The sequence below is a fragment of the Gymnoscopelus microlampas genome (assembly GCF_963454915.1).
Source record: "Gymnoscopelus microlampas genome assembly, chromosome: 13".
Classification (NCBI taxonomy): domain Eukaryota; kingdom Metazoa; phylum Chordata; class Actinopteri; order Myctophiformes; family Myctophidae; genus Gymnoscopelus; species Gymnoscopelus microlampas.
This window is the reverse complement of record NC_139950.1, coordinates 7,573,744-7,600,345: the sequence shown is the minus strand read 5'-3', so window position 1 is coordinate 7,600,345 and position 26,602 is coordinate 7,573,744. Positions and strand designations below refer to the sequence as shown.

The 26,602-nt window shown below is 40.6% G+C and overlaps 1 protein-coding gene across 2 annotated transcripts; it reads left to right on the top strand.

The window, feature by feature from the left end:
* xylb (xylulokinase homolog (H. influenzae)) lies at positions 1 to 22,141 on the top strand. Of its 2 annotated transcripts, XM_084076231.1 has the most exons (20): positions 1 to 209; positions 9,019 to 9,106; positions 10,548 to 10,630; positions 10,833 to 10,902; positions 11,091 to 11,171; positions 11,290 to 11,376; positions 11,710 to 11,838; positions 13,031 to 13,096; positions 13,556 to 13,628; positions 14,355 to 14,473; positions 14,892 to 14,973; positions 15,297 to 15,337; positions 16,466 to 16,581; positions 17,023 to 17,138; positions 18,287 to 18,360; positions 19,456 to 19,552; positions 19,747 to 19,805; positions 20,314 to 20,401; positions 20,627 to 20,721; positions 21,600 to 22,141. In XM_084076231.1, the coding sequence occupies exons 1-20, from the start codon at positions 145 to 147 to the stop codon at positions 21,666 to 21,668; spliced, it is 1,698 nt and encodes a 565-aa protein (XP_083932357.1). In that variant the 5' UTR covers positions 1 to 144; the 3' UTR covers positions 21,669 to 22,141. The 2 variants fall into 2 exon arrangements, with proteins under 2 accessions (XP_083932357.1, XP_083932358.1); XM_084076232.1 differs by lacking the exons at positions 1 to 209; positions 9,019 to 9,106 and having other exon boundaries at positions 10,575 to 10,630; positions 10,833 to 10,892.
* The last annotated feature ends 4,461 nt before the right edge of the window (positions 22,142 to 26,602 follow it).

Here is a 26,602-nt window from a genome sequence, read left to right as displayed (position 1 = left end):
TTCTCTAGATCCTGTGCTACTTTGTAGCAGTTGATCTCTTTCAAAATCTTCATCGTTACTTCAACGGCACCTTCCTCAGTGAAAGTTGCAGTTAATTTATCTGTAATCTGTACTATACTCTTATCCTCGATTGCGTTTCGGTGAATGCGTGGTTCTTCTCTGCGATCAAGCAAAGCGCTGCAGAATTCCTCCAGCTCAATCTTTTTCAGGTCAGAAAGACCATCTAAGATGAGCTTTGTAGGGTTTTTAGCAGCCATGTCCTAGACGTTTGATGAAGTTACAGTAGCTGATAATATGTAACAGAAATGTCCAGCAGCTCAGCGTCAAACAGACTTTGCTCTCTATCAATAAGGAAATGCATCAAACAGTTTGTCAGCAGTGTTATGCTAAGATTGCCTTTTAAGGTGAATGCATAAAGGCATATCCTGTATATCTTGCACATCCTGTTGGATAGGATGAATCGTTACACCACTAGCATTGTCAGGAAACCACTGTGGTTGAGTGCACGCACGCACGCACGCACGCGCGCGCGCACACGCACACACACACACACACACACACACACACACACACACATTATTGACTCATTATTGCTTTGACTTGTGCACTTTAATTTAAACACTGATCTTTCAGACATCTTAAAACACTAAAGACCTTTAAAGTCTGACTTGTTCTTTTATCTCTTTGGTCTTTTGATCATTATAGACAGTAATTGTAGTGGCAGTGAGCTCGGATGTACATTCGACGCTGGTTGAAAAGAATAGAATAAAGATGCCAAGGATTCCTCAGTGTCATTGTGATATGTTGTGAACTTGCTTGTAAAAGGGTTATTTTCAATAAAGAGATTTGGTACAAAGGGAAAAACGGAGCAGACCCAAGTATAGAACCTATGGGTGACACAGGTTGATGAAGTATAGAGTTTAAGTGATTAGGGGTTCTTTATAGAACCTTAAACCTCGGTCTGAAAGGTTCTTCTATCTTATCACTCTGAAGAACCAGCTTGGGTTCCATTTGGCACCTTTATTTTTCAGTGTGGCTCAGCATACTTCCCTCTTTTTTAGGCATTCACTTCCCTTTTCTGGAGAAGGCTTGTCATATGATTTAAGGTTTGTCAGAAAGTGTCTTTCCAAGTTCCCTTTCTTGACTTCTGCTAGATTGCTGAAGAGACAAATGCCAGTTAGTTGGGACAATTATGTTACACTTGACATTAAAAAACACATTGTATGACTTTTGTAAATGGTGAAATAAATACGGTAAATGGTGCTTTTATATTGTGCCTTTATCTAAAGTGTTTTACAATGTGCATTACATTCACCGGGAGGCATGCGTTAATCCGACAGACCTTTTCTCCGACTATGTGGCATCCGCGTGCGGTTAGGGTTAGGGTGCGGGTTTGGTTCGGGTTTAGTATTGGAAACGTCGGAGCGCTGCGCTGTCGGAGGAATGCGCTGTCGGACTAACATACTGCACCCAAATTTTGAATTATCAATTTCTAATCAATGAAGCAATTATTTTTGATTTCTTGTCCACCTTTGGAGTTACATCATGGCAAGGTAAATACACAACCCAAACCTCTACCAAAGTGGTCTTGCCTTTTAACCCCCAACTGCTCCTGATGAGCAGTTGATTGCCTTTGCTGGTGGGTGAATGTGGGTGCAGTATGTTAGTCCGACAGCGCATTAGCACGTAAACGAACACGAACACAGCTGATTAAGACAATATAGAACTTCACCAAACCCAGTACTGTTTTTTTTTTAAATAAAAATGTTAACTTCCTGCTGATTTTACTATTTGAAGATCCGGATCCGCGAATCCAGTCCGGGTTTTCTTCTTAATAAAAATAGCAAAATCAACAGGAAGTTAACATTTTTAACAGTAAAAAAAACAGTACTGGGTTTGGTGATGTTCTATATCGTCTGAATCAACTTTGTTTGCGTTTGTTTACGTGCTAAAAGAGAGCAGTTTTACCGTACAATGTAAGTCAATGAGGAGCATATTTTTAATTATCAATTTCTAATCAGTGGAGCAATTATTTTTGATTTCTTGTCCACCTTTGGAGTTGCATCATGGCAAGGTAACCACACAACCCAAACCTCTAAGTGGTCTTGCCCTTTAAGTGTCTTGCTCAAGGACAGTAGCACAGGCCAGGGATCAAACCAGACCAGTAACCTTCCAATTACCAAGCTGCTGCTCTGCCTCCTCCGCTACTGCCACCATTAGTCTCATGGCGTCTGTTCCAAAAGTTATTCTACTGCTGTCTCATCTCATTAGTTTTGGTTGAAACAAACTCATTCCTGTGTTCATTCATACTGCGCCGCTTGTCATGATTTGCTAGGTTTCAGTGTTCACTTTCAAATGAGTAAAGTGGGCATGCGTGATTTTGCGTTATGAAAGGATGTTTTTCAACTGGTTGTTGATGTCACATGACAGGTCACTACAGTAAGGCCTGATGCCCTAGACTGCCAAGGGTACGTATGTGGCAGGATTTAAAGCACACTTTGTCATTATATATTTTTTCAGATTATTTCTCGGCCTTTATGCCTTTATTGACAGGATAAGATAGTAAGCTGACAGGAAATGGGGAGAGAGATGGGAGATGACAAGGCCGTCGGGATCAGGACTCAAACCCGCGATACGCTGTCGGGCTACGTTAGAGCCTTGGTGCATGGACCGCTACACCAGCGGTTTTCGACAAGTAGCTAGAAGGAGTATATACATATATAGTGTCCTTGAGCAAGACACTGATGGTGCCTTGCATGGTTTCCTCCACCATTGTTGTGTGAATGTGTGTGTGAATGGGTGAATGAATGAATGAATGAATAATAACTCATGACTGATAACTCATGACAAACGTGATTATGTGTCTTATGCTGCTATTTCAAGTGTGTTGTTGCCAAACAAAGTTTTGTTGTGTTTTAATGCAATGACAATGTCTGTCTGTCTGTCTGTCTACTGTATCATATGTATCTTATTTTTGTACATTCGTTGTCCTTGACTCTTCTTTCTCTCTGTTTTTAGCGGTGCCAGCCGCTCTACACTTGACTATGTCCGTCCGTATGTCCGTTTGTCCGTTTGTCCGTTTGTCCGTTTGTCCGTTATGTCCGTTTGAGCACGGGCTTTAAACAGCTATAACTCCAGATCGCAGCATGCCAGCAAGTCCAAATTTGGTATGTGGACTTACACCGCCAATAGGGACGAGCATTGACTGCTGAAGCCCCGCCCCACCCTATTATAGCGCCACCAGGAGGCCACTGGCTTTAAACAGCTATAACTCCAGTTTGCAGCATGCCACCAAGTCCAACTTTGGTATGTGGACTTACACCACCAATAGGGACGAGCATTAATTGCTGAAGCCCCGCCCCGCCCTATTATAGCGCCACCAGGAGGCCACTCATCAAAGGCACCGCTTCCTTCACACAGGGTGCGATTTTATAAATTGCGTTACACTCCACATCCCCTATATACCAACTTGGGGTCATAACAGTCCTTATGTCAGTAGAGTGCAGAGTCAGACTGTACATATATTTTGATACTAACACGTTTGAGCTTTTACCCGGGTACAATTTTGAATGTAGGATTTTTACTTGTAACAGAATATTTCTACATTATAGTACTACTTTCACTTAAAGCTGCACTATGTAACTTTCCTCTTCTTGCCTGGATTTGAACCAGTGCTGATAGAGCCTGCCTGTTTGACCATCAGATCAAAATTCGTGTCAGATCCTGTGTCTAGGTGAGACATGACCTTTGATCTAAATGTCTCAATACAAGAACAGGGAGACAAAATACAACCACCCCAATTGTATGTAAGTTATATTGAATTAACATATTCTACCATACAGATTGTACTAAATTGAAATTCATTAAAGTATTCATTAAAAGAAAAAATACTTAGTATTTCTCCCGCCATTGGTATTTTTTTTGTTTTCTTATCGTTTACAAATCCATGTAAACTAATCTAGTTTTTAAATGATTCATGTTTTAATGTTTGTAAAAGCTTCAAATATTTGATGGGGAAAACCTTCAAAGAATATTTGCTGTTCTCCAGAAGATAGCAACAAGTTATCTGTTTTCAAAGAGCTGCAAATATAAATACAGTTGAACCACAGAATGTCACTGTTGGTAGGCAGTAGGCTCCCATAATGTATAATATAATTTAATATAGTGATTCTCAAGGAGGGGTCTGGGGACTTCCAAGGGTCATTGAGGGAGTTTCAGAGGGTCCACTGCTATATGATGGTAGATAAATACAACTAGATCAAAGTTTCACTGTTATCACAGTTATCTCTGTACCTATGATACCTGACAGACAGACAGACAGACAGACAGACAGACAGACAGACAGACAGACAGACAGACAGACAGACAGACAGACAGACAGACAGACAGACAGACAGACAGACAGATAATGGTGATTAAACCAACTTTCACTGCTTTAAAAAAGAAAATGGCTACTAGAGCATCAATCACGTGACCATTACTAAAAAGACTGCATAGTCTTGACTTTAGATATTTTGTTTCAGTAGCTTGTACCCCATTTTGTATAGTATTTACATATAGGCCTGCACTGTGTGCTATTCACAATATTATGTAATATTTATGGTGTTATATTGTGGGCTATTAATGTATTACTATTGATCTGCTTTGTATGTTACCTGTTTTTATGTTGGGGACTAATTAAGGATACAAATTAGGATCTCTAAATCCTGTGTATACACAGTGCATTAAGTATTGTTCATTAATACTTGCTGTCCCTCCCAAATAAACAAATAAATGAAATCACTGCCAATTTTAAATGTGTTCAAAGAGTAGTAGAATATGCATTCCACAGTGCACTTGTATTAATAAATAAATCTGCTGAATTATTTAAATTATTTAATTGAGTACACATCAGGTGTTTTCACAAGGTATAAAAAACTCCCCAAATATATATTACTATACTGTTTTGTGCTGTTGTCTGCATAATCCAATAAATATTGAATATACTTACTTTAGTCATAACATTTATTTATTATGTTTACTACTTGATGGAAACACATTCATTTCCCTTGGGATCCAAAGATGTGTGCATACATTATTGTGTATGTATGTATGTATGTATGTGTGTGTGTGTGTGTGTGTGTGTGTGTGTGTGTGTGTGTGTGTGTGTGTGTGTGTGTGTGTGTGTGTGTGTGTGTGTGTGTGTGTGTGTGTGTGTGTGTGTGTGTGTGTGTGTGTGTGTGTGTGTGTGTGTGTGTGTGTGTGTGTGTGTGTGTGTGTGTGTGTGTGTGTAGTGCAGTTTTTCTGTATCAGACAGTCCAATATGGATGGATTCCAGTACAACTCAACAGTGTCAGTACCTGGAGTCGTCAGTAAGAGGCGCCCAGAGACTTGCTGACATCACAGGATCCAGAGCTTATGATGTGACATGTCATTTCTCTCTCTCTGTCTGTCTGTCTGTCTGTCTGTCTGTCTGTCTGTCTGTCTGTCGCTCTCTCTCTCTCTCTCTCTCTCTCTCTCTCTCTCTCTCTCTCTCTCTCTCTCTCTCTCTCTCTCTCTCTCTCTCTCTCTCTCTCTCTCTTTCTCTCTCTCAATTAAATTCAAACAGGCTTTATTGGCATACCAAACATACATTTACATTGCCAAAGCAAGTGTGAAATAAAAACAGAAACGAGAAATGTATGTAAACTTAAAGATATATGTCTACTAGAATGAGGAAATGTGTAGCAGAGCAAAGTAACATTGTAGGCAGGCCTGGACTTTCATTGTTTTAGGCCACTTGGCCTTTAGGGGTAGTTTAGTTTTTTTGAGGGCACAAAGGCCAAATGCTAGGACTGCAAGGCCATCAAATCAAACAAGGATTTACAGTCCACGGACAATTTAATTTAAAGGAGACACACCATGAATTTCACTATTTATTTTTTTGGGGGTATTTTTTGGGCTCCCCAGTGTCTCTTGTACCCCAATTTTTTTTTTTTTTAACATTCAGTCATTCATTCTCATTTCAGAGATTTTCAGAATGGGCGTGTCTGAACAGGCCATCTCAGAATGGCATGTTTGCTTACATCACGAAACTTTCTGCCCATGTATTTTGACAGACAGAATTGCTCAGTAGCACCCCTCTGCCCAACAGGACGTTTTGGTATTGCAGCTGAAAGTGCTTTATAAGCCTGAGAGAATTGACTTGGGATGAGTATATCTGAGTGTTGATTTAGGCTCAAACCTTTTGAAAATGGTTTAAGGGACATACACCATATGATATTAAATATCAAATATTTTTTTTCAAATTCATGGTGTGTCTCCTTTAAAGGTTAAGAATGATATCATTGTAACCACTTGAATCCCAGCTATTTTTGGCAAAGAGCTTTGGTACAGACGGAAAAAAGAGGTCCATTTACAGTTGTAACTCAGGTTCGAGAATAGAGGGTTTAAGTGGTTACATACATAGTATAACTATCAGCAACATTTCAGAATTTCAGAATTCAGAATCTCAACAAAACACTGGTGTCTAAAAAACATTGAATGTTGACCATCAGGTAAAAATGTGTGTGAGATCCTGTGTCTAGGTGAGACATGACCTTTGACATGATCTAAATGTCTCAATAGAAGAGCAGGGAGACAAAATACAACCACCCCAATTGTAAGTTTATTAGTTTAAGAGAATTAACATACTCTACAGATTGGACAAAATTACATTTTATTCATTATAAACAAATAAATAAAAAAATCAGAGTATTTCTTCCACCACTGGTCGTTTACAAATCCATGTAAACTATTCTAGTTTTTTTTTTAAATGATATAAATCTTCAAAAAAGCTTCAAATATATGGGGAAAACCTAAACCTAAAACATATTAGTTTTGGACAGGTGGGATATGAGGGGTATTTATGCATTGCATGTATGAATGTTCATGAATAATGTAAACTATAATAAAATACAGTGATTCTCAAGGTGGGATCTGGGGACCTCCGAGGGTCCTTGAGGGGGTTTCAGAGGGTCCACTGCTAAATTATGATAGATATAAATACAACTAGAGAACGTAAAATATATATTTTTGGATCAAAGTTTCACTGTTATCTCTGTACCTACGATTACTATTGCTCTTCTTTGTATGTTACATTTCTCATGACATTTATTTATTATGTTTACCACTTGATGGAGACACATTCATAATTTCTCTCCGGGGTTCCATGCATACATGTGCATACAGTATTGTATCTATCCATATACAGAGCTCTCCTAACTGAAATTATGTTTGGAATCCATCCAAACTGGACTGCTACAGAGTACAGACAACACAGTTTATGCATCTCTCCATCACTGTCTCATTTCACACAAAATCTGCCTGCCTGTCAGTCTGTGTCTCTCACACACACACACACACACACACACACACACACACACACACACACACACACACACACACACACACACACACACACACACACACACACACACACACACACACACACACAGATGTAATCACATGAAAGAGGACATTCTTTCTTGTATTATTTGACAATTTGGCCAAAGTTTGAGCAGATTTAATGGCTGTGGATCTTACAAGATAATTTATCTGTTGTTAGTTACTTCTTTTTACAGATGAACAGCCCTGCCCGAATGCAAGGCTTCCAAAAATTGGATAAATATTCGTGATACTGAAAAGTGATCGTGTTTGATGCAACCGAACCCTACCAATGTATTGACATAGCACCTTAGGTCAAGGTCTACAAAAAAGAAGATTTTTTAAATTTAACATGCACATTCTACTGACAGTAAATAAAATAACACATGGAATCCTGCGTTTAAATACTACAACGAAACACTATAGATAAAACACTTGTATGAATAAATAAATCTGCTGAATTATTGAAATTAGTTTTAATTTAGTTTAATTGAGTACACATCAGGTGTTTTTACAAGGTATAAAAAGGTATTAAAAAATCCCCATATATGTAATTATTACTATACTGTTTTTGTGCTGTTATTGTCTGCATAATCCAATAAAAATTGGATATAAATTACATAGGACTTTAGTAATAACTTGATCCCTCTGGGGTCACACACACACACACACACACACACACACACACACACACACACACACACACACACACACACACACACACACACACACACAGAGTTGTAATGTAATCACGTGATTAGAGGGCGTTCTTTCTTATGCCATTTGACAATTTGGCCAATGTCTGTACAGATCATAATGGGACAATAATCAGTAACTAATTGTTTTCACAAATGATTTAGCCCTGCCCGCTGGCAAGGCTTCCAAAAATTGGATAAATATTCGTGATACTGAAAAGAAAATGCACGGCGCGTCAACTGAATCCAATCCAATGTATTAACATAGCACCTTTGGTCACGTTCTACACAAAAAAGAAGACTAAAAAAAAACCTGCACAGTCGACTGACAGTAAATAAAATAACACATGGAATCCTGCGTTTAGATACGCTACAGATAAAAAATAATACGTTAAAATGACATGAGTTTCTCACAGACGCTTTGCATGATGGGAAAAAAAGAAGTAACCGCGTTGAGCTTGCTTTATTGGCTTTATCACTTCTCATTGGACGGTACCGCCCATAGAGTTATAGTACCGCCCTTTGTCCCTGTATTCTCAGTTATGAGCATTGTTGCCATGTCGACTCATTATTATAAGCTACTTTGGGCTTTTTTTCCTGTAAGGTTGCTTATAAAATTGGTAGTTGCAGGTTTTTGGGCTTGTTTCTAAAGTGCGCTTGCTTATTTAGGCTTGCTTGCTTCCTAATGTTTTAATTATTATTTAAACCAGTGGTTCTCAAATATTTTCATGAAAATGTTTTGTGCAATTAAGGGAGCATTTGTGTTGCTAGAATGTTTCAACAATATTAAAAATATTCCACATTTTATTGCAAGTTTTTGAAAATAGCAGATCTGCGAGACCTGTGAGCTTGTAGATCTGCTTCTTTTGGGCTTGTTTTCCTAGACCTGGTTCCTTATTTCTCTCACGCAACCTGGCAACACTGGGTTTAACGCATTCAGTTCCAGAGTGCACTGTGCACTGCAGCTTAGCATCATGGCTGCTGCAGACACTTCAGTGTTCCTGGGTTTGGATTTCAGCACCCAGCAGGTAACACTTATTGTGATTAATACTAATTAATCACAGTTATCCGTTCATTATTAGACGGTCCGTCACGCGCTTTTAAAGACGCGCGCACGACGCGACGCACACCTGGAAAAGGAAGCAGAAACATGTTCTCTCTGTTGATTCTGCAACGCGAAGTTTTTTTTAAAGGAAATTATAAGTTTATAATGTTGACAAATACAAGTTTATAATGTTTATTGTAAGAGACAATGCTGCAATGTTTACCAACACATTTACCATATTATGTTTACAATGTTACATGCTTATGTTTCAATGTTTACAATGTTACTAGCCCTGAAACATGACTGTCATACCATGACAGCCATGGAACCGAAAGTTCCTGGTTTTCGATCGTTTTACATTTACAACCCTCACATGTACATAAACGTTCAGATTTCAAATATAAAGTGCTTACCCATGAGCCACGGATGTTACAAGTTGATCCGACCCGCGATAAGTACCCGTATCTCCCGTATTGTTAAATAAAAAGCATTTTAATCCGATCGCCGGCCATTTTCTCCGAATTGTCTCCGATGCTTTCAACTATGCGACACTAATGGTTGGGAGATGTATTGCACTCTGATACACTATTTAAAAAAATAGAAAATGGCTGGCGATCGGATTAAAATGCTTTTTATTGAACAATACGGGAGATACGGGTACTCATCGTGGGTCGGATCAACTTGTAACATCCGTGGCTCGTGGGTAAGCACTTTATATTTGAAATCTGAACGTTTATGTACATGTGAGAGTTGTAAATGTAAAAAAAAAAAAATCGAAAACCAAGAACTTTCGGTTCCATGACGCTTGTAACAGACGAACGTCATATGAACCATGGCTACAATGTTACATGCTTACAATGTTACAATGTTGTGTGTGTGTGTGTGTGTGTGTGTGTGTGTGTGTGTGTGTGTGTGTGTGTTTCACATTAAGTTGTGTGTTTTGGTGTTAGGTTGTGTATTGCTGTGGCGTGTAGTTAAATGTGTGTATTTGGGAGATGTGTGTGGTCTGTTTACTGTGCTGATTTGAAGGTTTATTATGTTTTTCTGGTATCCAATCCCTGGTTAAAGGGTTCATTGGTCATTGGTTTACTTGCACTGTTCATGTGACTCCTTTGTAAGATTGACTTTATAAAAAAACAAAAAACAAATTTGCGTTTAGACTGGCACTGTCCTAATGGCACCCCAAACCCTCAAATCAAGTCAAACCGTAGTGTTGTGTAGTTAAAGTTTGTGTGTGTGATTGATTGGTTGATTTAATACTTTATTAACACGTTAATGGCAGTACAGTCAAAACAGCTATGCCAACACGAAAAAAGCCCCGGTGGAGGGGTTCAATTATCATGATGACATACAATTACATCACAAAGCAGCAACAACACTAAAAGATATAGCTGTGTTAAAATTGTGTATTATGTGTATTGCAGTTAAAGGTGGTGGCCATGGATGGAAACCTCAATGTGATTCATCAGAACAATGTTCACTTTGACAGCCAACTGCCTGAGTTCAGGTAACATTAATAATACTACTTATTATTATCATCACTATTATTATCATTAGCCCCCTAATAACAACATTATTGTTGTTATTAGGGGGCCAAGCAGGAAGTGCGTAGGCACCCTACATTTATTATTTTTTTTCTTCTTCTCCTTCCACCACTTCGTGCCGTTCTGGCATAATCGTCTGTCTGTCTGTCTGTCTGTCTCTCATAGGACTGAAGGAGGAGTCCATATTCATGATGACAGACTAACAGTCACCTCTCCTGTATTGATGTGGGTTAAGGTAACACACACACACACACACACACACACACACACACACACACACACACACACACACACACACACACACACACACACACACACACACACACACACAGCGCTAGTCACAGTGAATCAGCAGACAGTTTAACCTTTTGACCTCCATGTCCTGTTTTTCTGATCTGTGATTGGTCGCTTGTGTGTCGTCAGGCTCTGGACCTGCTATTGGACAAGATGAAGGGTGCAGGGTTTGACTTCTCACGCGTCAGGGCTCTCTCAGGAAGTGGACAGGTGGGAGACACGCTCCCTTCAAGCACATTTTAGAGTCATTGGATACAACTTCATTTATTTCACCGCGTGTGTGTGTGTGTGTGTGTGTGTGTGTGTGTGTGCGTGCGTGTGCGTGTAGCAACATGGTAGCGTGTATTGGAGGAGAGGAGCTTGTGAGACCCTCAGACAACTGGACCCAGAGAAACCCCTGCATCAAATACTACAGGTGTGTGTGTGTCTGTTTATTACTATACTTATGAGGACCAAATGTCCCCACAAGTATATTGAATTTGAGAAATAGACATTGTGAGGACACATTTCCTGGTCCTCACAATAAATATTGTTTAGGGGTTAGAGTTTTAAACGTAGTTGTGCAGTGATAACACACACTAACATATCTACAAGCTCACAAAGCGCCGCGCGACGCTTTCTGAGCTTATAGATTGGCTATTTTGGGCCATTTTTCAGCTATTTTCAGTGATGTCCTAGAATTTGCATGTCCACACAAGTATAGTAATACAAACTCTCTCTCTCTCTCTCTCTCTCTGTGTGTGTATAGTGCAGTTTTTCTGTATCTGACAGTCCAATATGGATGGATTCCAGTACAACTCAACAGTGTCAGTACCTGGAGTCGTCAGTAGGAGGCGCTCAGAGACTGGCTGACATCACAGGATCCAGAGCTTATGAGGTGACATGTCATTTCTCTCTCTATGTTTACTAGAATGAGGACATTTGTAAACAGAGCTTTGTGGAAAAGCAACATTGTAGGCAGGCCTGGACTTTCATCGTTTTAGGCCACTTGGCCTTTTGGGGTAGTTAATATTTTTTGAGGGCACAAAGGCCAAATGCTAGGACTGCAAGGCCATCAAATCAAACAAGGATTAATAGTCCACGGACAATTTAATTTAAGGGTTAAGAATGATTTCATTTTAACCACTTGAATCCCAGCTATTTTTGGCAAAGAGATTTGGTGTAGACAGAGGAAAAAAGAGGTCCATTTACAGTTGTAACTCGGGTCCGAGAATAGAGGGTTTAAGTGGTTACATACATAGTATAACTATCAGCAACATTTCAGGATCTCAACAAAGCACTGGTGTCTGAAAAACATATTGACAGTAAAGAAGCAAAGGAGAAAATTGAAATCATCTGGCACACTGGGGCAGTGCGGACAGGGCATCAAGGCCACTGTGGCCTTTGGGCATATCAGTTTTTGAGTGGCATACGGCCAAACTGAGGGGAAACGGCGGCCACGCCTTCATGCAATTCTTTCCATGATTGTAGGTATAATCCTGTATTAAAACTGCTTAGAGGGTGGGTGGACGATGGACAGTGGACCAGATGGTGGACGGGGGACATCACAAACATCGGGATTTGCGAGGCACATCGTTGCTCCAATCCACACCAAACGTGGCACAAACACTGTTCAGGGGTCCGGCATGACGATAGTCACCTAAATTGCACACATACTGTATGGGGCACCACAGTAGTGTTACAGCAGTGTCTTAACACCATAACTCGGTGACCATTGCTATGATCAGCACAATATAAGACTAGATTTGAAGGCCCAATAGTGGCCTGAAAATCTAGTTTACATAAATACATTTTTCTTTTTGCTTTTGCTGTTGGAAAGTATATATATAGATACTGTACACTTTTCCATACTCACATTTCCACCCACCGTCCATTCCAGGTCAGAACGGTGTAGACAGTGAAGAAATATATAATTTATACTTTATGATATATTGTATACATATTGTCTTTATGGTGGTTGTATTAGATTGGATGTCCTTTTACTGTAACAACAGTTCACAAATCTATGTCTTTCTGTCTCTCTCTCTCTCTCTCTCTGTCTCTGTCTATCTCTCTCTGTCTGTCTCTAGCGTTTCACAGGGAACCAGATCTCTAAGTTCTACCAGACCAGACCACAGCAGTATGAAGACACTGAGGTGTGTGCGTGCGTGCGTGCGTGCGTGCGTGCGTGCGTGCGTTCCCCATGCAGTTTCATCTTCACTGTATGAGCAAATGTCCCTTCAAGTGTAGTAGAATTTGAGAAATAGACATGTGAGGACAATTGTCCTGTTCCTCACAAGAGAAATTGTTAATTTTATGGTTAAAAATAAAATAAATGAAATAGGGTTTTAAAAAATTAGGTTTAGGGGTTGGAGTTATGGTTGATTCATACGTATTGCACACCGCTGTCGAGCACCTAAAATCTCTGCAAGCTCACAACACGTTGGGCTGTGATGCACTGTGAGCTTGATGGGCTATTTTCAGCTTTAAAAAGTGCTCACAATTATAATAAGACGTGTGTGTGTGTGTGTGTGTGTGTGTGTGTGTGTGTGCGTGCGTGCGTGTGTGTGTGCGTGTGTGTGTGTGTGTGTGTGTGTGTGTGTGTGTTTTCTCAGAGGATTTCATTGGTCAGCAGTTTTGCTGCATCTCTCTTCCTGGGTGAATACGCTGCTATCGACTACAGTGATGGTAAAGTCCATCCATCCATCCATCCATCTATCTCGATAGAAGAAGGCACTATTTCTGTCTACTCTGTGTCTCATTGGTGGGATGTGGACATTTCAGAAACCTGCCTACCAATGACAGGGATTCCAAGCTAGTTTTACTACATCCCACCTCTTCCTGGAATGTTAGCATGCTGAGATAGAAGCCATTGCTCTTGCATTAATAACAAATAAAAGTTTGAAAGCCTGCCTACCGACGATGTCACTGGTAGACACGTTTCTGACCTGTCCACAGCTCTCCTCTGAGACACAGAGTCAGTAGACAGAAATGGTGTCATCTTATAATGAGCATTAGTGAGTCTCCGAGGCTGGTTACATGTGGTTTAACCCACGCAGCTAGATGTCCTAGGTTCAACAGTTCTTCCCTTTTAGATTTTGAACCTACCAGTTGGACTTATCATTACTTTTAGTAATTAATGAATTAATTCCTTAAACCCTATACACTTTTTTGGTCATCAAATTGTGAAAATAATGACCAATGTTTGTCTATTTTTGACTTATGTTCACATATTATGACAGGCCCAGAAGAGGAATTCTAGAGTATAGTGGTTACTTAGTTGGTCGGTTGGTTAGTTAGTTTGTTCGTTAATTAATTAATTCATTATGAATATAATTCTGAATAAGCATTTACACACTGCTAGTCTAGAGTGTGTGTGTGTGTGTGTGTGTGTGTGTGTGTGTGTGTGTTTAGGTTCAGGTATGAATCTGTTGGACATTCACAGTAGAAGCTGGTCTGAGGTGTGTTTGGAGAACACCTCTCCTCACCTTCAAACTCTGCTGGGAAACCCTCAGCCTTCCACTGCAGTGCTGGTAAGTAGACTGTGTGTGTGTGTGTGTGTGTGTGTGTGTGTGTATGTGTCCATCTCAGCATTCCTACGGTCTGTCTTATTGACCACGTAAACTCTATAGACTTAGTTGACCGGGGTCCCCCAGGGCTTTTTTACTTGATTTACTCCTTTTTTCCTTCTACACCAAAAGTAGACAATTACGTACACACACACACACACACACACACACACACACACACACACACACACACACACACACACACACACACACACACACACACACACACACACACACACACACACACACACACGTGCGCACGTGCGCACGCACTCACGCAGACAGAGGTTTTGTGAATGTATAGATGCATACATTTATGTGTAGAAAGTGCTACCAGCACTGACTTAATAAACTGTGATGCAGTGTGTTGTTTTGTCCACAGGGTGGAGTCTCATCCTATTTGGTTTCTCGATATGGTTTCCATGAAGACTGTCAGGTCGTGGCCTTCACTGGAGACAACCCAGGTAATTAACAACAGAAATCATGTATGGGGGTCCCTGGCACAAAACACTTTCAGATGTGGGCCGTCTGTGCTCAAATACATATTCATTTGGGGGTCCTTGACGTGAAAAGGTTTAGACCTCTGTCCTCAGTCTGAGCCTTGCCATGCAATACTAGTTAGTTACACTACCAACTTGAGTTTGGTGCTGCAGTGCAGTATGTCTGTAGTGTAGTAGTTGATCTACAGGGGCTGTACGCTGTAGTAGGATGACACATTAACTGCATGAACCCCATGAACTGTGTGTGTGTGTGTGTGTGTGTGTGTGTGTGTGTGTGTGTGTGTCAGCATCTCTAGCAGGTATGAGACTACAGGAAGGAGACATTGCCGTGAGTGAAAACTCTCAACATGTCTTTATGTTTACCATTTACAATTTACCGGTACAATTTATTTATTGACTACTGGATCGCTGCCCTCCACACCCTCCTGACTAGCATGAGGGTCTCTGCAGTGTTGTTAGCTCCGCTGTCACACCTCAATGTGTCTACGCAGGTAGTCTCGCGTAGCCAGACCCCACAGAAAATGAAAAACAGCGACCTCTGCTTTTCTGATATTCTGTGGAGTCTGGCAGGAGTATAATGTTAGACTAGAGCGCAGGGAAACACCGGTTTCATGTCTGCCTATAGCGCATCACTTCCGGTTGGTGCGACCATGTTTTCATTCCCACTAACAATATTTCTACACGGAACACTAACACCACTTCTCCCAGAGAACATGGATGGTTTTGGTTATAAGCCCACTTGTTTCTATGATGAAAGAGTAATTTAAAATGTGAATATCTTTCCGTGGTTTTGTCCGCTCCGAGGACGCTATTGTTAAATTAGTTTCGGCTAGTTTCGAGGGGGGGAGGGTGGATCATGGTGGATGGACACGTGAATCCCGCCCACTACATTTGATTGGGTAAAGCGCGGCCCACTTCCTGATCTGAAGGCACGCCCACTTTTAGCCAATGCGCACTGGTTAGGACGAACCGCTCCGACAGATTCCACCGCAGGTCGGAATCTGTTATTGAGAGATTACTACGCAGGTGGTGCACCTCTTTCCCCACCTGGCTGTGGGTCCCACAGTGACAGCTTGCTTACATTCATGATGATGTCATGAATGTAAAATATGTCAGTTTATTGATGTGCTGTTTGTACCCCATGCATGGCTTTTGCTCTGTATGTAGACATAAAATTAATAATTTAAAGTGTGTGTTAGGAACACAGTGGAAACAAGTCCCCAGGACTTTTTTTTTGTTATCCTTTTAGCCTGAATGTCTGACTGTACCTCGTGCTGTTCACATTTCTGACTAATGTAGTATTCAATCCATCAATCAAATTGAATTGAATTGTGTGTATTTATTTATATATTGTGTGTGTGTGTGTGTGTGTGTGTGTGTGTGTGTGTGTGTGTGTGTGTGTATTTATTTATTTATTTATATATTGTGTGTGTGTGTGTGTGTGTGTGTGTGTTAGGTGTCTCTAGGAACCAGTGACACAGTGTTTCTGTGGGTTGAGGATCCTCGTCCGTCTCTTGAAGGACACGTCTTCGCAAACCCAGTTGACTGTCACAAATACATGGCTTTACTGTGGTACATACTACACATGCATGCATGCACACAATCAGTGTTTTCACAGACAAAAACGACAGATTTAGCTTTTTATGTGCAGGAATGCGCAGCACCTATTTACTTGTATTAACCATGCTTTTTTTACAGGAAAAATACAGTAAGGAAACTGTTTTGTTATTTTTATTTATAATTTATAAATAAATGCTGGGGAGCTCCCTGCACTTATATAACGTCATATCGGTCGATCCGTACTGTATAACAGGTGTAAGGAAAACCCTATTGGAAACTTGTATTGCAGTATCGATCAATTTGACCATGCAATTAATTGGTAATTGGGTATTGGCCACAATGTTGATATCATGCATCCCTAATAGTAATACAAGTGTGTGTGTGTGTGTGTGTGTGTGTGTGTGTGTGTGTGTGTGTGTGTGTGTGTGTGTGTGTGTGTTTTTCATCTTCCAGTTTTAAGAACGGCTCGTTGACTAGAGAGCGAATCAGGAACGAGTGTGCAGAAGGATCATGGGAAATGTTCTCCGCCTCCCTGAGAGACACGCCCCTCGGAAACCATGGCAACATAGGTCGGTCACCTGATCACATGATAATTTACTTGTCACATTTCGTCCCCTAGGTACCATAGATATAGAAACCTACCTAGATACCTCCTTGGCCTCTGCAGTTCGTTGGAGCAACTGGTATCGCGGCTGCCATTTACGTGTAGGCAAACTGACACTCAAAGTGACTACTGGCCAAACACAGCGCTCACAGCGCGTTGACTACTGGCCAATCACAGTGCGTCTTTTCCGGGACTTGTCAGTGCAATGGTTCTCAACCAGTGGTCCGGGGACCACCAGTGGTCCTTGAGGGGGTTCCAGGTGGTCCCCAGCTAAATGATGGAGAGTTGATAACCAAATGGACCCTGGATTAAATCTTGAGTATAACATTTCACACTCTCAAGAGTCAAATTGTTAAACATCTGCATTACTTACTATACAGGTACACATAATTTGAGAACGTAAAGAATTGTTATTTTGACAGCATCTTATCGATCGATAACAACATATTCTAGGTTTTGGGTGTGAGAGGCTAAAGCTCATCAAACGGTTTTCCATGGCTCAAATGCCGAATAAATAATGGACCTTGATATGAAAAAGGTTGAAAACCACTGTTCTAATGCATTTATGTCCATTGAAGCAGACGGTCTCTCCACAATTAAAATCATCACAACTCCCTGAATTTTCAACCTATTTTAAAGCGGTTAAGTTTGTCACAAATGCGAGACATGGAGTTATGGATCCAGTAGGCGTAGGCCTATATTTGGTTACATCTAATATTTGCAATGTCCTCAAGATTTTTCATAATCGTTTGAATTGTTCCCATTCACCTGTATAAAAAACAGCTGGATGAAATGTAGTGTCATTTATTTCCATGTCGTTCTCCACACTCTTTTAACCACTTTCAACCTGCCGTTGACATTTTTGCAAAAGTAGCAAAAATAGCCGATCGACAAACCCACGATGCCACGCATTGTGAGCTTGCGGAACTGCTGCTTTCGCTATTTCTGACAGAAATATCGCAAATTTGTTTGACATTTAATAATCAATAAACATTGCATGATCGTGACAACACTACTGTCTATTGGTAAATTAAGCAGGAAGTGCCATGTAAAGATTTGAATGTTGATTATTGCAGGCTGTTATGGTTGATTGTGATTGGTTGATTTTTGCAGGGTTTTATTATGATGTGGTGGAGATAACGCCCGCTGCTGTTGGACTGCACAGGTTCGATGCCCACGACAACCAGGTGTGTACTGCTAGATAACTGACTGACTGACTTTACTGACTTGACTGACTTGATTGATGGACGGACGGACGAACAGTGCTTTCTCATTTGAACACTGGAAAATATCCGAGGAATCAGGTCGGTGTTGAAAACATTGTTCGGTGTTGGCCTTTCACACATGTAGCATGCAACAGGAACATGTCCATTTCAGATGTGTTCACACACGAAGGTCAATAGCCTGTTTAATAAGGTGAGGGGCGGTGTCTGGGTAGTATACGCACACATTAGCTACTCCCACTTAAATATAACGGCGTGAGAGAGATGCGAGGATCAAATGCAATCGTTTTTGTAATGGAATATTTTATATTTGTCCTATACTGTATGTGTGACACTATCATTGATTTCCATTCTCTGTCTGTGATATTAGGTGGTTGTGAAGGGAACAGCAGCATTGATTAGCATACTTTATTAGTCAAAAATTAAAACAGCACGGAGGTACAGTAAAACATTAAAGCTAAAAGGATAACACAAAAAAAGTTTTGTGGTCCTACGTATTCCATTCGTCAACAGCATAGCATATTGACACATTAATGCATGTCATCAACAAATACAGTGGAGAAAAAGGAAAAACGGCGGCAGTGTTTGACCCCTCATTTCAATGGGATTTAATATCTATCTCCACTTGTAGTTTTCTGACGGATGCTTTTTCAGGCCAGTTTTGAAAGAAGCCAGTGATTCACATTCTTTAATGGATGATGCTAGGGCATTCCACATTATGGTGACAGAGTAGTAGAACGATACCATGTTTGTGCTAAATTTCGGGGGTACCATGTCATACTCCATCTGGTGTTTCAGAGGAGGTCTGTGGACAGTAGAAATGATGAAACCTGCCTACCAAGGACATCATCGATAGGCAGGTTTGGTCATTTCAAACAAGATTTTAAACTTTTTTATTAATGCAAGAATAATAGCTTCTATTTCAGCATGCTTAGCATAGTTTCTATTAGCTTGGAATCCCCATTGATAATATCATTGTCCTTTAATGTTGTACACTGATCAGACTGCCTGTCTGTCTGTCTGTCTGTCTGTCTGTCTGTCTGTCTGTCTGTCTCTTAGGTGTCATGTTTCAGCTCCCAGCAGGAAGTCAGGGCGTTGGTGGAGGGACAGTTTCTGTCTAAGAGACTTCATGCTGAGAGACTGGGATACAAGATACGTAAGACCTCTATACTGTAGGCGCACGCACGCACGCACGCACAGAGAGACAGATATGTAAGACCTCTATAGACACACACACATGCCAAACCACTTATTTGTGTGTGTGTGTGTGTGTGTGTGTGTGTGTGTGTGTGTGTGTGTGTGTGTGTGTGTGTGTGTGTGTGCGTGTGCGTGTGTGTGTGTGTGTTTTAGTTCCTGGTACCAGAGTTCTGGCGACAGGAGGGGCTTCATCCAACAAAGAAATTCTGCAGGTTAGTGTGTGTGTGTGTCATTAATGAAGAAGAAATCCCACACACTGCTCTTGCTCAGCAGCATCACGTTTATCCCATTAAACCAGGAAAGCATCTGTGTTTAGATTTTAGTGTTGGCTATTCAAACATAGCAGATATACAAGCTCACAGTGCTTCACTTCATGCCACGCTGCGAGCTTGTACATGCTATTTTTGAACATTTTTGAAAAACATTAGTGTGAGAACTACTGTTCTAGAAGGCATTTGTAGAATCGGCTTCAGGTCTTAATGTGTAATCAAACACTGATGATTGGGTCCCTCTGGACCTTCATCAAGAGTATGTTACAGAAATTATACCATCATAGATACTCCTCCCCTTCTGTGTTCACATGTGTGAGACAATCACACTCTCGCTAATCTGCTTCATCTCTCTCTCAGCTAAGGGGTCCTTGGCCTGAAAAAACACTGAAGACCCCTGCTGTACATGAAACAGTGCAAGATCGGTAACCCCTCTCCCTTCTCTCTCCAGGTTCTGTCAGACGTGTTCAATGCTCCAGTCTACTGTATAGACGTCTCCAACTCAGCCTGTCTGGGCTGTGCCTACAGAGCCATGCATGGTAAGAACTTATCTCAGATCAGTTTAACTCAGTGTGCCTACATAGCTTCTACAAAATCTACAAAGCTACAATCCAAGTTAAGCTGGCTTCAACTGCAACTGCAAAGCTACAAAACAAGTGTTGTTTAGCCATTTCCACTCACCTCTCTCCACGTCATTCACGAGAGAGAGAGAGAGAGAGACTTCTCCCATAGATTCACATCCATTCCCAACTCTGTGTGTGTAGGTGTGCATGCCCAGTCAGGTGTGTTGTTCTCTGATGTTGTACGGAACGCTGCAGAACCGCAACTAGCTGCCACTCCAAAGCCTGGAGCACAACAGGTAGGCACAGACACACACACACACAAACACTGTTGACCACTTAAACACTATACATTATTGTCCGAGGTGGTCCCCTCCTTTTTTACCCTCTTCACCAAATCTCTTACACAAAAATTGCTAATACATGACTCGAACTTGCGACACATTGTGAGCTTGTAGATCTGCTATTTTTGGTGAATTGTCCGCCTATTGTGCTTGTAGATCTGCTATTTTTGGTGAATTGTCCGCCTATTGTGACATGTGGTTAATGTGACACACTGGCCCTCATTTATCAATGGAGTGTACAAACCAGCTTATATTTGAGCCCAGGAATCACCTTACGCCCACGTCCAAGTGAAGTTTATCAAGCAATCCTATACAGCCAATCCTAGCGTACATTTGGTCTGTCCTTTGATAAATGTGACGGCTGATGACACCAATCACATCTTCATGAATGGAATACGTTTATATATTCATTTAACCCATTACCGACATGCGCAGTGCGCGTTCTAGTTACACTAAAATAATGTTAGGCTATGTTAGATTTTAATTGCTTGTCATTGTCACTTGGAAATAAAATAGGCATGCAAAGTCCATGATGTATGCCTTAATAAATTGTTATATTTTCACAGAGATTATTTATTAGTGTGTTAGATATACATTTTGGAGTGGATTCATGTGTCCAGATGCATGTCAGACGGTCAGACAATGCTGCTCTGCATGTCTAAGATGGACAAATCCTACACGCCCTCAGACTAGACATGAGATCTAAGCGGGCTGTACGTCAAAGTCTCGATTGAATGATAAATGCAGACAATTGCGGTGATCTCGCCGTACGTCCATTATTTGGTCTACCACGTTGATAAATGAGGGCCTGTGTGTGTGTGTGTGTGTTCCAGGTGGTTGATGGGATGTTGAAACGCTACGCCCGATTGGAGGAGAGAGTTCTCAAAATGTCCCGCCCCTAGACCACATCCACCAATTGTTGCTCTTATAACGACTCTATCTCTCCCCTGATTGGATGGTAGAAGGAGGCTTCACCTAGCACAGGTCAACAACTTCATGATGATGATTAATAACAAATCATAATAATAGTAACTATTGATATACTTTATACCTTCATACTTTTACTGTATGTTTGGCAATTGCCAACTAACATAAAGATTGCATTTGTTTAATTAGTTTAATGTTGTTTATACCGGATCTCAGTAACAATAGGAAGTAAAATAATGATCTCAGTGAAAGAAAATAAAGAGACAGATGACTTTCAGTGAACTCAGACTGACCTCGGTTCAGCATATCACTCTGTGAATGAATGAATGCATTCATTAATAAATATTATATCAGTATTTAGTTAACTCTGACTGACCCTGGTTCGGCATTGTAATTGTCAATATTTTATAATGATTTTTTTATTAAAATTTTAAACGATTGCACAGAACTTGATGTGTGAGTTCAGTTTTTATTTTATTTTATAAAATGCAGTGAATCACCATGGGTGCATCCCAGGTCCTCATCCTGCTCTGTCCTTGCTCCTCTGTCCTCACTTGAACCGGAAGTAGAAGTCAGTGATCCCTTTTGCTGCTTGTGTCAAGTCCAAGACAAAAAAAAAGAATGACAGCCCAACTGGCTTTTGCTTCCCATTTCTGTGTGATGTAGGTGGCCGCCTCTTTAGGCAGATAAGTAGATAAATTGTCTGCTTCGGTTAAACGGATGAATATGGATTATTTGGATCGATTTGGACCCCCCACCCCCCTGGACTTTTCCTCCGGTGGCTACAATGTGGAGAAAGTCTCTCTCCCCCCCCTCATGGGCACCTGTTGTTATGACTTTGGGTCGGTGTTAGCCACAGTGAGTTTTGCTTAATACTGTACACAACTCATATTTTTCTCTTAGCCACAGTGAGTTTTGCTGTGTGTGCTGTGCATTGTTCTTACAGTAAAAAAAAATGGACCTGATAAATGAATGTTTCATTTTCATTTTTTATACACCACCTCTGATGTTGAATAATTCTAGTGATGTTTGATCATTTATGTTTTCAATTTTATCCTTGAAAATAGAGACATTTTTGGCTGCATTTTTCTTTACTTTATATTTTCATGTTTTTGTTCAATTTCTTGTAATTCTGATGTGGTGCTTTACCTGACACACAAAGACAAGCTACATGGTGTCATTGAATTCTGTTAACAATAAAAATATGATTTCTCGAATATGTCAGTTATTCAGATTGATCATTCCAAATTGATAGATTGACTACCAGTGTTCTGATGGGCCACAGTATGTGCCAAATGTTACTGCTAATGTTATACTGGGTGAATAAATGTAGGTGAAAAAGATTATAAAAAATGCGGGAAAAAACTGAAAAGGCAAAAAATGTCGATTTTGCCATTGACCATCACTGCTTTTACAGATTTTAAGGGAAAAAGTACAAATTTTGACAGGCTATTAGTCCTACATACTTACACCTAGAAACCCCATTCAAACTTTAAAATGTTCATCTTACTGTGAACAATGTTTGCCTGAAAACAAATCTTTGAAATGTTTCATAGGTTTAGAAATGAACTCCTTTAAAAGTTTTGGCACCTCAAACAACGCTTTCACCTAGAAACTCCATCCACACTTTTTATAATTCATCTTACTGTGGACACAAATGCTTGAACTTTTTACTTTGAAATGTTTTGTAGTTTTTTAGATATTTAACTTTAAGCGCCCAATGCATAGACGGGTTTCCGAGCGACGTCATCACAGAGCAGAATGCGCAATCTGCGCATGCCTGGGGGTGGAAGGCGCGTTCGAAAATACAGCCCTGAGCGGCAGTGAGCGCACTGGCCAATACAAACTAATAGGCGAGTGTGCTCCGGTGCGTAATTTCCAAACGCACCCATAGGCTTCCCCCCGCAGCTGCGCGGTCATATTCCTCTCAATGTTTACTAACAGGAAACCTGTCTATTGTCAATGGATATAGAGCACCGAAGTCTGACGTCACTGCCAGTAGAGGGCCAGTAGAGGGCGCCGTTCCAGGGTTACTGTGGACATGTATGCTTGAGATTATTGACACAGTGGTTCTTACTTATCATGTTCACTTAAGTGCTATTCATCGACTCCCAGTATGAGAACTCAATAAACCATCATGAATTGTGTGCGTGGGAATATAATTTAAAACAAGCTTAGTGCTTTATGAGCCTTCCAGTTTAGTAGACCTTGTATTGTGAATTTGTGCTTCCATGTACTGTTGTTCTCATGTCTTACTAAATAAAGTACATCAATCAATCAAGATGAAACTATGGGTCAAAGAAAACCCGTTAACCATGTCATTGCAATCCCGTTGTGAGTGATGGTGTAATGGTCTAATAGACCCCTTAACAGACGACGTCACACTGATAAGAACCAGTATGCGTGCAACCAGTATGCGCTAAATGGAACCCATTCTATCAGGTCTCGCCAGGACGTGCCACACTAGCCAACACACAAGAGGGGGTTGGGGTGTGCTGAAACTAGCGCACCCCGAAACAACAGGTTGGAAATTGATTGCGTGAAACAATCACCTGCGCATCCAGTCTCAATGTTAGTAAACAATTAATTGGTCTATTGTCAGGCTCTCAGTTGGGAGATTCCATGTTCAGATCCCAGTCCTCCACCAGTTGATGGAGTGCTTTAAATTTTCAAAGGCTAAAATACAAAAGAACAACTCAAAAGCACTAGAAGTCAAATCTGGGGTTGAACAGGAAAGTTACAATACTATGCAGCTTTAAATGCTGAAGTATTTCAACGTTACTAACTGAAGGCTAACATCAGGGCTGCCAACACTCCTGGATCCCGCATGAGTCTCCTGGTTTTTGACCATGTCTCCTGACACTCTTCTGGATCGTCATTTCTTCTGGTTTTCTACTGGATTTGGTATCAAACTGACAAACTCCCAAAATTCACCTGGGGGAGGACCCCCAGACCCCCCGGTTTGGGGGTGTGGTCAGTGCATGCCATCATACAGAGATATTCACTTTTAAGTAATGAATGGTTATTATTAAAGATGGGTCACACTTTGTAGTGACCAAAAAAGTCACTACAAAGTGCTACCAATCAACTCTAAATTGCCTGAAACGTACTCCTAAGAGGTTTTTGGGGGGACGATTTTGGCCTCCACACTTAGTGATTTGGATTTAATTTCGTTTCGGTAGTGACAAACTTTCGTTTCGGTAGTGACACAATGGTGAAAAAATGTTTTACTAAGTCCAGAGCTCGATGAATTTTAGGGACCAAAAAAAAAAGTCACTACAAAGTACTACCAATCAACTCTAAATTGCCTGAAACGTACTCCTAACAGGTTTTTGGGGGGACGATTTTGGCCTCCACACTTAGTGATTTTTTCGGATTTAACTTTCGTTTCGGTAGTGACAAACATTCGTTTCGGTAGTGACACAATGGTGAAAAAAAAATGTACTAAGTCCAGAGCTCGATGAATGTTAGGGACCAAAAAAAAAGTCACTACAAAGTACTACCAATCAACTCTAAATTGCCTGAAACCGTACTCCTAAGAGGTTTTTGGGGGGACGATTTTGGCCTCCACACTTAGTGATTTTTTCGGATTTAACTTTCGTTTCGGTAGGCCTATAGTGACAAACTTTCGTTTCGGTAGTGAGGACCCCCAGACCCCCCACTAGCCACGCCCCCAACCAATCTCCTGGATTCTGACAGTCCAATGTTGGCAGCCCTGGCTAACATACAACAGAATGTTTCAAGAATACTTGGAGACATCTGCTGTGAGTCACTGATTGATGGTGTAATGGTCTAATGCTCAGACTCTCAGCATAGAGATTCCATGTTCAAATCACAGTTATTTTACATAAAGAAATTCAAAACCATCTAATTCAATTATCTCTCCCTGCTGTAAAGTAGGCCACAGGGCTCTACTCTTGTACAAAAGCCAATGGATGGTTTCTTTTGATTTACTAACTATTGACTTGATTGTTTTGATTTTGTAAAATGTCAGGCATAGAGTTATCCCCCTCAAGGATCCATGGGGTCCCCGGACCCCACTTTGAGAACCACTGGCCACCACAGAATACAATTTCTCACTAAATCTATTTACTAAACCAATAACCAGCATATATGTAGTGTGCTTACTTGGGTTGCGCATTTGGCATTTGAATCACACTCTGTTAATACTGGGCTCACTAGCTCAGTCAGTGTATGACTACACAATGTCAAAAGATAAGATAAATAATCAACTAAGTGTTCTTTATAATTTGTTGTATAACTGTTGCGTTGGCATTGTTTTTTTTTTTTCAGGGCTGGATTTTGTCACCTCACTGTAATGACCTTATTTTTGGCATCACAGATACAGAAGGTAATAGTCTTCATGAGTTAGGCTACAGGTTGGGAAAAGCCATGTAAACACTTAAAAGTTCAATACGAAACCCATAATTCAACGTTGCACAAACACGGCGTGGTTGTTTGAAAAAGTAATGTCTCAAGCGGGAGACGAACCCAAACTCCCCAAAGTAAAGGACTGGAAGGGTCAGGGGATCTTAGAATAATCTCACATTCTATTCCAATTCACTTTTTAAACAATTATTTTACTGATTTTCCTTTCAGACCCCAAATTAGATATTGCTCAATTTTTCAAATATTCACTTCCAATTTGAAGCTCAGATTATACTAAGATCCCCCGGGCCCTGTGAAGGTATCTTAGTATAATCTGAGATTCAATTCGAATTCACTTCTCAAGTCTATCTTACTGATTTTCGTTTCAGAACCTAAATAAAACATTGCTTGTTTCTGTCTGCTTCTGTGATGTATGTCCTGTAATGTACTTTGTGTAATGTATTGTGTATGTCCTGCCTGTATCTTGAACGGTGACGTCATGGACACAAAGCAAATTTCGGTGAAAGCTGACAATAAAGTT